This window comes from Colossoma macropomum, unplaced genomic scaffold (genome assembly GCF_904425465.1).
Source record: "Colossoma macropomum unplaced genomic scaffold, Colossoma_macropomum, whole genome shotgun sequence".
NCBI classification, from domain to species: domain Eukaryota; kingdom Metazoa; phylum Chordata; class Actinopteri; order Characiformes; family Serrasalmidae; genus Colossoma; species Colossoma macropomum.
In genome coordinates, this window is record NW_023494803.1 from 254,050 (window position 1) to 266,183 (window position 12,134).

The 12,134-nt window shown below is 39.6% G+C and overlaps 1 protein-coding gene across 1 annotated transcript in view; it reads left to right on the forward strand.

Annotated features, from left to right (window-relative positions):
• The window catches only part of htra1a (HtrA serine peptidase 1a), a 74,692-nt gene that overhangs the window by 34,957 nt on the left and 27,601 nt on the right, over positions 1–12,134 (forward strand). The window contains exon 3 of the mRNA XM_036593668.1: positions 1,107–1,311. Within this exon, the coding sequence (XP_036449561.1) occupies positions 1,107–1,311 (205 nt within the window). The remainder of the gene's footprint in view (positions 1–1,106; positions 1,312–12,134) is intronic.

Here is a 12,134-nt window from a genome sequence, read left to right on the forward strand (position 1 = left end):
GGTACTTAGCCCAGGTGGGTATTTAAACAAAAAAAAGAAAAGGAAAGGAAAAAGAAAAGAGGGATGGAAAAACAAAAGAGAGAAATCGCCCCAAAACTACTTAAAAGCCAAAAAGAAGGCTTGAACAAGAAACGGCTTCAAGCCCTACAAAAGTGTTCGCTACACAAAGAGCAAACAGGTGAAACATAAAGCTGACCTTCCTCTCAGAATCACAGAGGAAGAGTTTTTTTTTATTTCACTTTTCTCTCTCAGTCTTTGTTTGAGTGCTGCTTTCAGCGTCCCCTTTGTCTGCCTTTTCCCGCCTTTTTTTATTTCCCATTCGCTGAGGTGTTTTTCCTATTTTTACCTGTGCTTCCCGGTAACTCCTTGGACCACCAATCAGCACACTGGTGGTTCAAGTCTGGCTCTGAGCCACCTCAACTCCAATGTGCACAATCACCAAATTCACACTCCATCACCCCAATAAACTCATTTAAGACACTTTCTCATGGGTCCACCTCCCTGCTGTCCCGCAATAACAAGATCTTCTCATGACAGTGATGTTGTGGTTGTGAATAAATATACTAAACATTAAAAAACCTACAAGATATTGTAGTTTATTATTGATAAAATCTGCTTTCAATGGGACAAAACTGAGCTAAAAATAAGACTAATAAATAAAAATAAATAAATGTACCATGAAATCCAATGAATCCTTGACGATGAATAACGGTTGTTCATCTAAGGCAAAAAATTCCATTATTTTATATTTATCCTTTGCACTTTGGCTGTCATTTGGGATTTTTACGTCATGTCTCAAACTGTCCTCTGACAGTGTTGGAGCGCTCGTAGGAACTCTTCCTTTCTGCTTCTGTTGTTGTGCAGTATTCTAGGTATTGAGTGGGATGTTATTTTTAAGTGTAATCAGACCTTTAGTGGAGAAGTTCTTGGGCACTGTACCCTCTCCTGACACGTGGCATGAACAGTGATTTATGAATCACTTGTCTAATGTTCCTCGTAGAAACTGTGAAATAGTTCCACACAACCAGCTTTTTTCCTCACTGTTGATCTGCAGCTGCTCAATCTCTCTCTCTCTCTCTCTCTCTCTCTCTCTCTCTCTCTCTCAGGATGGTGTATTCAAAGCGTGAGATGGCGGTGGCGAGCGGCTCAGGCTTCGTAGTATCTGATGACGGGCTCATAGTGACCAATGCCCACGTGGTGGCCAATAAAAACAGGGTGAAGGTGGAGCTGAAGAACGGCATGTCCTTCGATGCAAAGATCAAAGATGTGGACGAAAAGTCGGACATCGCTCTAATAAAGATTGACTCTCCGGTAAGAGAAACCACCCGGGACACCAAACTACACCACCTACACCCAGTCTTGCATAAAATCAAAACAATTCCATTACCATAAATAGAGATTTGATTCAGTGTAGCCTGTTTGTACGAGCCTCTTTAACCACAAGCAAAAAGGACATAGTTTTTAATAATAGCTAATAATTGAAATAATTACTTTCTTGAAATTTAATAACTCATTATTTTGACACAGTGTCTCAAAAATAGGTCATATGGAGATATTAAGTCAATATTAAAGAAAATAGGTTATTATTTCTACATACTAAGTCAGTATTTCAGAAAAGTTGTTATTTCTCGTCCTTTGTTTGGTGGGAAGAGTCTTTCATAGTTCTGTCTAAAGCCTCTGCGTGAATAAGCTTAAGTGGTGTTTACAGCCGAGCTGCCAGGCGAGAGGATATATTTAACATTGTGTTCAGTTTTGCTCCGTTAGTTAGTTTGCTGTGAGGATAAAGCAGAGAGCAGTGCACAAGAAGAGCAACTGAGAAAAGGACCGTATCTTTGATGGTTTGAGATTGTTCTGAAGAAAATAAAGAAAAGAAGAGACAAACAAAGACAGCAAGAGTTTACTGGGCCCCAGGAAGTGCCCTTTATAGCCTCACTGATGCAAAAGAGTGGTTTCTAAACAGTATCGCTCATGAGAGAGAAAACAGACAGAGGAATATTAGCTCCAACTGAGTTTAGCCACTTAATTAACCTCCTCAGTCAAGAGTGGACACTTTGACCACATTATTTTCTTATGAAAAATTCTCTGCTGCATGCTAGATAAAATAATACATGAATTATGTTTTGGTTTACTGGAAACCTATAAAAAACAGTGTCCAGTATACTGGACATTTGGATTAGGTGCATGAAAAATGAACATATGTATTATCACCAACATACACTATATGGAAAAAGTATCTGGACACCTACACATCACACCTATATACAACAGCATTCTAGGGCCACTGTTAATAAAAAATAAAAATAGTAGACTTTGAGAAAGTCATAATATTTGGAGGATAAAGGGGGCTGCTGTACTGTAGGGGGGGCTAACTGTAGGGGGGCTGCCATAACGCGTTGGGGTCTCGGTTGCTGTCCTGGCGCCGGAGCTCCACTCACTCCTGTCTCTCTGTGGATTATTCTGATCATCATTCTCACTGTCTGTGAAACTTCATGCCCTCTTTGAATGGGGGGAGATGGAGCCCCGATAGCCGTGTAGACGACCCTGCCTGAGATTCTCCTTCAACAGACAGACAGACAGTTTCCTCCGAGTCCGTCTGGCTCTTTTTTCTAGATAAACACAGTTTCCTGCTCAGCCGTTTCAGCCGGTTCTTATACTAATAACAGGCTGGTGCTGATGAGCAGGAGAGACAGGGAGACTGAGTGTTTCTTTATGGGTGAATCGATATGAACGTATAACTCCATCAACTCACCACCCCTCATTTTACATGAGGAGGGGCTGCCTTCCCTTCACAAAGCCTTTGGCCACAATATTCTGACCTTTAATGTCATTCTATGACTTTTTTTCTCAAAATATTACGACTTTTTTCCTGAAATATTACGACTTTTATTCTCAAAGTCTACTATTTTTATTTTTATTAACAGTGGCCCTAAAACGCCGTCTTACCTGCAGGAGCTTTTATGAATCCCATTCTAAATCCATAAGCATTAATATGGAGTTGGTCCCTCCTTTGCAGCTACAACAGCTTACACTCTTCTGGGAAGCTTTCGACAAGATTTTGGAGAGTGTCTGTGTGTACAGCCTCAAAACAAGGGCCTGGCTTAGTATTTAGGACTCAAATACAAAATCAACATTATACTGATGAAGATAATGAGGACACTAGTTTATAAGTCACTTACAGCCTTGGAAGAGACACCTTACACCAAGTTTTGACTGAGTTCTCATTAAATACTCTTTCAACGTGCAGATTCATCTGCTCAGGGAAGGGGTCTCCACAGAGGTCTCCAGATCCCTCATACATTATACGTTATGCAGCTTTAAGATAAACAGACGAATGCTAATCGTCTGTTACCTCAGCTAAAACTACGAGTGTTTGTTTTTCACCTTGTATCTTTTAGCTTTTAGGGTAGATTTAATTAGAAAAATTAAGTTGTGCTTGACATTTATTGGCACTCCCTGCTGAAAAAAAAACAGCATAGACCAGCTTAGAATTCCAGCATAAATTCCATGTCTATGCTGGTCTGGTGCTGGTTTAGTTGGTCAGCCAGTATGGCCATGCTGGTTGACCAGCATACCAGCATCCGAAACACAACATATGCTGGTTTTGCTGGGGACCAGGCCATGCTGCTCCATGCTGGTTTATCTAGCAGGGCTCTCACTGTGGTGCAAAGGTTTGAAACATTACCATGCACATGTTTACATCAGCGACCGACGCCACACTTCCGAGCAATTACACGTTGTGTGGCTAATGGCAAATAGACCAGCATTAGGCTAGTAAAGTGGGTTCTTTAAGCTTACCGACTGCAGACATTGCAGATTCGTACGGAAGTAAAACTTCCGTTTGTCAGATGCTTTTATCCAGAGCGACTTACAATTTGATCGGTTTTTAAACAGGTAGGCAAAGGTAGTGTTAGGAGTCTTGCCCAAGGACTCTAGCGTAGGGTGTTTATGCAGACTGGGATTGAACCCCAGTCTACAACGCAGAAGGCAGAGGTGTTACCCACTACACTATACCAACCACCACAATCACACATTTTGTCTGAAATCAGGCAAATTACACCCCCTGGTAAAACTAATCCAGCTCCAATAGGGCTTAAGTCACATACCAGTATGTACCACAATAATCAGTACCCATTATTTGCTAATTCGAAGTTCACTCTGGATGAGCTTGCTCTAAAGGAAGTTTCCTGCATCTTTTATACAGTGATAGGAAACATTAGTGAAAGCTGAGATTCTACATGCTGCGTTTCACTCGTCGCAGATTTAAAGGAGTTGAAGGGGCCGTCGCAAAATTCTCAGAATGGTTTGGAGTTAATACCAAAGCAGCAAAGCTGAAGAGTTGTGTAGTTCTTAAGCAAAAAGCCTGTTTTCGTCCAAGCATCACTTGTTGTAGATTCCTAATGAACGTGGAGTGTAACTATCCAGAAACATGATTTGAATACAAAGCGACTATTTTAAAGTGGGTCATGTTGTTGAGAAATTCCAGCTTGGCATTGGTGTTTCAGCATTTTTGGCATTCTCTGTACTGTATAATGTTTTGAGAAGATAATCTTGGAAAATGAGGTTTCTGGAGCTTTACTGAAATAGAAACATATCTAACCACATGAATGTGAAACGGTCATTGCTTGCCTTATAAGGTTCCGGTGCTGTAACCGTATCCTTTTCATATTTAGAAACACACACACACACTTCCATGTTGCATTGCTCCATTCAGATATGCAGAATATCTTGCAAAGCCTCCACAGGCCAGTTGAGGCACTTCTTCTGCACATTGAAAGCCGCAGGACATCTCGCTGTCTGAAATGCACATTCCACAGAAAATTCATCTGCATCTAATAGGATTAGAGCACTAATGGGATTTGCTTAAAGCGTTAGTTCGGTTGAAGGAAAAATTAATTGACTCAGTTTTCCCTTCACTCTAAAAGTAGTCAGTCAGCATGTTAGCTGCTTCCTTTTGGATGGGAGCTAGAAAGCTAATGCAGCTAACGAGTAATAGAGCCTTAAACCCATCTCTTGCAAACAGCATGCATAAATACAAACATAAACAAAGGACTGTTATGCACTTAGACACTAGTATGTGCGAAAATATAGGCTGTCAGAAATTGTTGTGCCTTTCAAGTACTTTCGTTTGAATAATCATGAATGGATCATAAATCTACATATTGCTCTCTATTGCTGCATAGTGCTTTGACCCCCGGTGATTGCCACTTGTGGCTATGTTACTGTAATATAATTTGTTGATGGTCTCTAAACAAGGCCGTTATTGTAATCAGGTTTTTCAGGGCATATATATATACACTGATCAGCCATAACATTATGACCACCTCCCTGTTTCTGCGCTCATTGTCCATTTTATCAGCTCCACTTACTATATAGGTGCACTTTGTAGTTCTACAGTTACAGACTGTAGTCCATCTGTTTCTCTGATACTTTGTTAGCCCCCTTTTACCCTGTTCTTCAGTGGTCAGGACCCCCATGAACCCTCACAGAGCAGGTACTGTTTGGGTGGTGGGTCATTCTCAGCACTGCAGTAACACTGACGTGGTGGTGGTGTGTTAGTGTGTGTTGTGCTGGTCTGAGTGGATCAGACACAGCAGTGCTGCTGGAGTTTTAAACACTGTGTCCACTCACTGTCCACTCTATTAGATGCACCTGCGTTGTTGGTCCACCTTGTAGATGTAAAGTCAGAGACGATAGCTCATCTGCTGCTGCACAGTTTGTGTTGAGCGTAGAAACAAGGAGGTGGTCATAATGTTATGGCTGACCGGTGTACGTTAGCCTCACAGCTCCAGTGCAAAACTAAAAAGCCAGGCTCTCTTTATGTTCTGAAGCCGTTATGGAGAGGCAGTAAATCTGAGGCTTTGTGTTTCTGATGGAGTGTTCAGACATGTCTGGCACTGAGTGGGCTCACGCAACAGGACAGGCAGTGGTAAACGTGTGGAGCTGGAGTGCTGTCTGAAGCCCAGCTGCTGAACAGTTTATCCCATCAGGCCCCCTCTAGTAGAGCTGGAACAATACCTTTATCCGTAGCCATGCGCCAGTCTACAGAGCTGCAGGTCTGCAGGACCTCATGCCTGCAGATTTGACAAGTTATGAATGTAATTGTAAGGAATTGGCCTGGATTGAGCTGTTGTAGTCTTTTCATACCAGGTACTTTGCAGGTAGATTAACCACATAATGTCTGCTTGTAAAAAAAAGTCCAACACACTCAGTGTTTTTCAATAATAAAAATCAGAGACTGCTATTTCTTTATTTAAATTCTGGGCCATTTTTTTGGTCCATTTTTGGTAAATTATAATCAAATAATAAATAATAAATAAAATATAATAATAAAGTAAAATATAATGGGCAACAGGCATTTTTAAATTGTCAAAAACTGAAAAACTCCAAAAAATGGAGATAAGAGGTTTTATTCCGACAGCAGCGATATACATTTTACAGTAACATCATATGAAAATAATTTTGTTTATTTGCAACAACATTGGTTTTACAATACTGTGAACCTTTCATTGATTTGTATTTCCTGTCAAAATGAATTAATGTATTTTTTTAGGAGATATTTCTGAGGAGATTAGAAAGGTAAGATGAAACAAAAACACGCAGAGAAAACTGGAATTCCTAACAACCACCTACAAGACCTGGCAGACCACCAAAACTGTCACTGTCAGATAAACAGCATTTAAAGCTTTCATCTTTATTACAGCTTCCATTCTTTTCGGGACACCTGCGGTCAGTTTTTCAAAGAAACCCGCATGGATGTTTTTCACAGCTCCAAAGTTCAGTCTTAGAAGTTGGCTGCATTTTCTGCTCCTCATGATCCAAGCAACATTCAGTGATGTTGAGGCCTGGACTCTCGGGTGGTCAGTATGTTGTTCTTGCCAGTGTTTTTCTTCTTGTCTCTTTCCTTTTCGCAGTAAGAGCTACACATCCTTTCAGACCCATAACGCTGAGTCGTCTTCTCACAGTGGAAGGATGGACAGAAACACCTGTGGATGTTTTCAGATCTGAAGCAGCTTGATTTTCTCCTCTCTCTCAGAGATGAAAGCTTTAAGTGGTCTGACAGGTCTTGTAGGTGCTTGTTAGGAATCCCAATTTTCTCTGCATGTTTTTTATTTCTTACGTTTATATCTTACCTTTCTAATCTCCTCAGAAATATTAATAATCAAATTAAAAATTGATAAATCCAATGGCCATTTTCACAAGAAAATAAAAACAGTGAAGAGTGCACAGTATTGTAAAACCAATGTTGTTGCAAATAAAATTGTTTTCAGATGATGTTAACAAAACCTCGTATCTCCATTTTTGTCGTTTTTCAGTTTTTGACATATTTTGAAAATACCTGTTGCTCTTTACACTGTGTGTAAATTTCACAGTGAATGGGCCGAAAAATGGCACAGAATGACTTGGAAAAACCTCTGGTTCCATTGACTTTCATTAAAAGTGAAGTATGTTTTTTCCTTCTCATGTAAAGTTATTATTTTGGAGATATGAGGTTTTGTTCCAACAGCAGCGATATGTTAAATCATTTGTAGGGAGCTAAAAAAAAAATTTAAATGATCATTCATTGATATATCTTGTTAAATACTCTAAAAACATGCAGCTTTCTTTGTATGAACATATTGAATAATGTGATAAACACTTACACACTGTCATCACAGCTTAAAAACTGGTCTACACCCTGACAGAGAGAGGGGGGGGGGGTGGACTCTGTTGGAACTTGTCTCTGGTTTATGCTTGATTCGTGTTGATGGCTTGCCACTAATTAGTGAAGCATTTGGAGAAAGTGCATAGTGGGCAGATGTGGGGTGGAGGGTTAGAAAGAAAAGATGAGAAGGAAAAACAAGGTCAAGCTGAGTGTATAATGAAGTTAATAATCCTGGGAAGAGTCAGTCACGACATAAACATATGTGTATAGTATATTCAAGTTACTAATAACGGGCCTGTCTCCTGGAAAACATGTGATTTAAAGAGTTGGATGTATTATGTATTCATTGCTAAAGTTTGAAACTGTGCTGTTCACTTCCTGTATGGGAAACTAAACTGTAAAAACAGCCTGTTTTGAAATCAGTCAGAACAGAGATCATTTACATATCTCAGTCCTAAAGGCAACAACAAAAACAACAACAACAACAAAAACCCCTACACATAGACAAGTCGGAAAATGGTCATGTAAAAATATCTATATGATTTTGGCATTTAAACCACAAAAAAATGTCATACTTGAATCACAAGGTAAAAATAAAGTACATGGAAAATGTTAAAAATGGGCCCTTGTTAATATTTATTTTTAATTATAATGTATAGTTTGTATAGATTGATAGACATTCATATCTGCATATGTCCAGATATCCACACATCTCATATATACATCTCCTACACTCCTTTTACATTGGCTGTTTCGATTATTATTCTTTATTCTATATTGTAATTTAACACTTTTTAATGGTCAATATGCTGTCTGGTCTGTTTAGTATGTTACATGTCGTCATACATGTGTGACTCAGGGTCCTATTAATTATTTAAAAGCTGTTAAGTTGCTTAGGAACCCATTTTCATAATTGACATCAAGTATTCCGCCAAGAATGTAGTTCCTTTAGAGTATGGTGTCATTGCTAAGCAACCATGGACCACTGAATGAGGAGAAGAATGTTCGCCCATCGCTGTTCACTGCGGTCATTTAACGATTTTTAAACTTTTTGACATATAAGAGTGAACATAAGACAAGACAGCACTGTTTATTGCAGAAACTTTTGCTTTATAGCACTTTTTGGTCACCAAATTGCCACCGCAAGTCCTATTTAACACCAATCCAACGGTGCCCCTCTTCTCACGCTGGGGCCAAATCTCAAATGGCTCCCTGCTCCCTACATAGTGCACTACATAGGAGTTTAAATACTGGATCCTGCAGCCCAACAGAGCAAAATACAGCTAAAAAATAGTTATTTGGGATTCAGACTCATCCACACTCGACAGATGATGCACTGTTTGGCTGTGGAGGCTAAAATTTCTGAACTATCATAGCTGGAACACTATTTAGGGAGTATAGAGCCGTTTGGGATTCAGCCTGGGTTTGACACAACTACTAAAACAGAGATATTTGAACTGTGTAAGACATTCAAGCGTTTTACAGTGAATCTTAACGTAAGTACTTTAATTCAAGCCTGTGATATTAATGATGGAGTTGTTTAGCATGTTTGCTATCTTTTAGCCTGTTTGCTAGCTGACCAGGCTAATTTTAGTAAACAACATAAGTTTCCAGACTATCAGTTTAATCAAAAAACACGTTCTTACTTTATCAGTACACTCGGTGGTCCCTGTGAGCAGCATGAGAGTCAAAGATTATTGCATTACCAGCACAAGTGTTTATCGTGTCGTGGCGTAGTGATACACAATTCAGTTGTTGTGAGGCGTCATAGGTGTGGGTATATTGTGGATTTTACAATGGCTTCGAATGCAGCTCAGCCAATCAGATTTTAGGAACGGAACTATGTCCAATATGTCAAGAAAAGTCTATTGGTCCATTCACCGTAACATTTTCACACAAGGTCAAAAGCAGCTACTCTGGTCAAATGATGAAGTAAAAAAAATATTAAATGGGGATTTTTTTTTTGTACTGCAATATGTTTCTGCTTTTTTCTTGATCCTGAAAAATGAATCATTTTGTATTTGGGTCTTTCTACAGAAACGTCCTTTTTTGTGTCCCTAGCGTTTACAGATATATTACACTTTAAAATATGTTAGGGTTACAATTTATTTATATTTTTAAATAAAACTAAGTTATTTTAACAATTACACCTTCTTGAGCCTCAATTTTTTAGAATTCCGAGCACCACAGAAGAGCTCGTCCCCACAGTCATGTGTAAAGGCTGAGGCCACATTTTGAAGAAAAAAACACGTTTTTCTGCAGTTTTAACTGCAATAATCTATACATGACTATGAAATATATGATTTAAATGACATAAAGAAAACTAATGCCAAATAAATATTATAAACTATATAATGAGAGTTGTGGTCCCCCGGAGTCGTGTCACTGGTGTTACTGCGTAACAAAAAATCTCTTATTTTGAAATAAAAGTCACACTGATGACATCACTCGACTTCCTTTTACCTGTTTTCTAAAGAACTATGAAGAAAAGCACATGGTGAGACCACTGTGTCTTTCAGTTATCAGAGATTTTCTCATTTAGCTCATGATTTCATATGAAGCTTTTAGCTGAAGTCACTGGTGTGACCGACTTTATTCTGAGGTAACTGTGAAAAAATAGAATACAAATGGATTAAATTCCATATTTTAGTGGATATTCCATGATTGACAACATGTGGTTTGATGCTCTGTAGCAATTATTCTGTAAAATGTATTGTTCATTAAAATGTCTCTGGTGTTCCTTTATTATGTGTAACACCAGTGAGGATCAGTAACACCAGTGACTCCTGTGGAGAGATAGAAAAGTGGACATTTCTGTAGAATGACCCACTTAATGTTTGCCTGGAATTGAAATAAAGAGTGTGACACAGTACTGTAACTGCCACCGAACTGCTTTTATATGATTGATTCTAACGCCTTAGGTTTTAGTGTATTGTTCAAGCCTTCGTGTAATGCAGTATGTCTTCATTTGAAATCCAAGCCTAACCTCAGGCTGTACCCTCAGAGTGCCTATGGGAAAAACCCCTGTGCTTCCCGTGCGGCGCAGCCTAAAGTGGGTCAGTGCTGTAGGAGTTCCCCACACTGCCAGGCCTGTCATCCACTGAGGCACAGAATGGATAGCACATGCTTGGGGGGGCAAACAAGGGGTGGGCAAACTGTCTCTCTCTTTCTCATCCTATTTTTTTATTGCCATAAAGCCATATCAAACCTTTAATGTGTTGTCTGCGCTCTCACTCTCTCTTTATAATGACTGTTCTGTTTCTCTTTCATAGGGTTTCATTGTCACTCATTATTTTTAACTCGCTCACTCCCTAAGTCTCTAATTTGCCCTCGCGCTCTCTCTCTCTCTCTCTCTCTCTCTCTCTCTCTCTCTCTCTCTCTCTGACCCTCTGGGGAGAGCATGATTCTGTCTGCAGCAGCCATGAGATCAGACACAAGAAAGAGGCCGGGGGGGGGATATGCGAATATGAGAATATGCTTAAACATGAAAAATGGATCCATATGCATGTGTAGGTCTAATGAGTTCACTCACAGTCCGATGCTGGAACATACAGCATTGTGCAAAAGTCACATACAAGCTTTATGTATTTAACTTCCAGGCAAAACAGCCAGTAAGTACAACAAACAGGAGTTTGTAAAGCTGTACTTCCAAAAATTATTAAAAGATAGAGACTCATAACTACTGGTAGACCACTGGTAGACCACCAAAACTGTCTTCATCAGACAAACAGCACTCAAAGCTTTCATCTTTGAGGGAAAATCAAGCTCCACTTTTGCTTCAGGCTTCAGTTTCTGTCCATCCGTCTACTGTGAGAAGACGGCTTAGCATATGGGTCTGAAAGGATGTGTAGCTGTACACACTTAAAAATATGGTTCTTTAACAAAGAAAATGAAAACAGCACCAAAAAGGGGTCTCCTATTGTTACAAGCCCGTATCGTAACAATAACAGAACCCTTTTTGGTGCTAGGTAGAACCATATTCAACTCATTCTCCATCAATCTGAAGAACCCTTTCAAGATGCAAAGAACGCTTAAATCATGCAAAGCGTTCGTTGAGTGTTTCTAGTTATATATAGAACCATTTTCGTTAGTAAAGAACCCTTGAAGAACCATCTTTTTTAACTGTGTAGGGAAGAAGCTGCTGGTGTTCTTGGATCATGAGAAGCACAAAATGCAACCAACTTCTTAGACTGAATTTTGGAGTAATATCCCTGCAGGTTTCTTTGAAAAACTGAAAGCAAGTCTCCTGAAAAGAAAGTTTGAACACATTAAATACTGAAAAAAATAGCCTTTTGGCCTTTTCCATCCATCATCTAAACCGCTTATCCTTCTGGGTCGCAGGGGGAGCTGGAGCCTATCCCAGCAGTCATTAGGTGTAAGGCAGGATACACCCTGGACAGGTCGCCAGTCCATCGCAGGGCAGACAAACAGACATACACACACTCACACCTAGGGGCAAGTTTAGCATGTCCAATCAGCCTGACTGCATGTT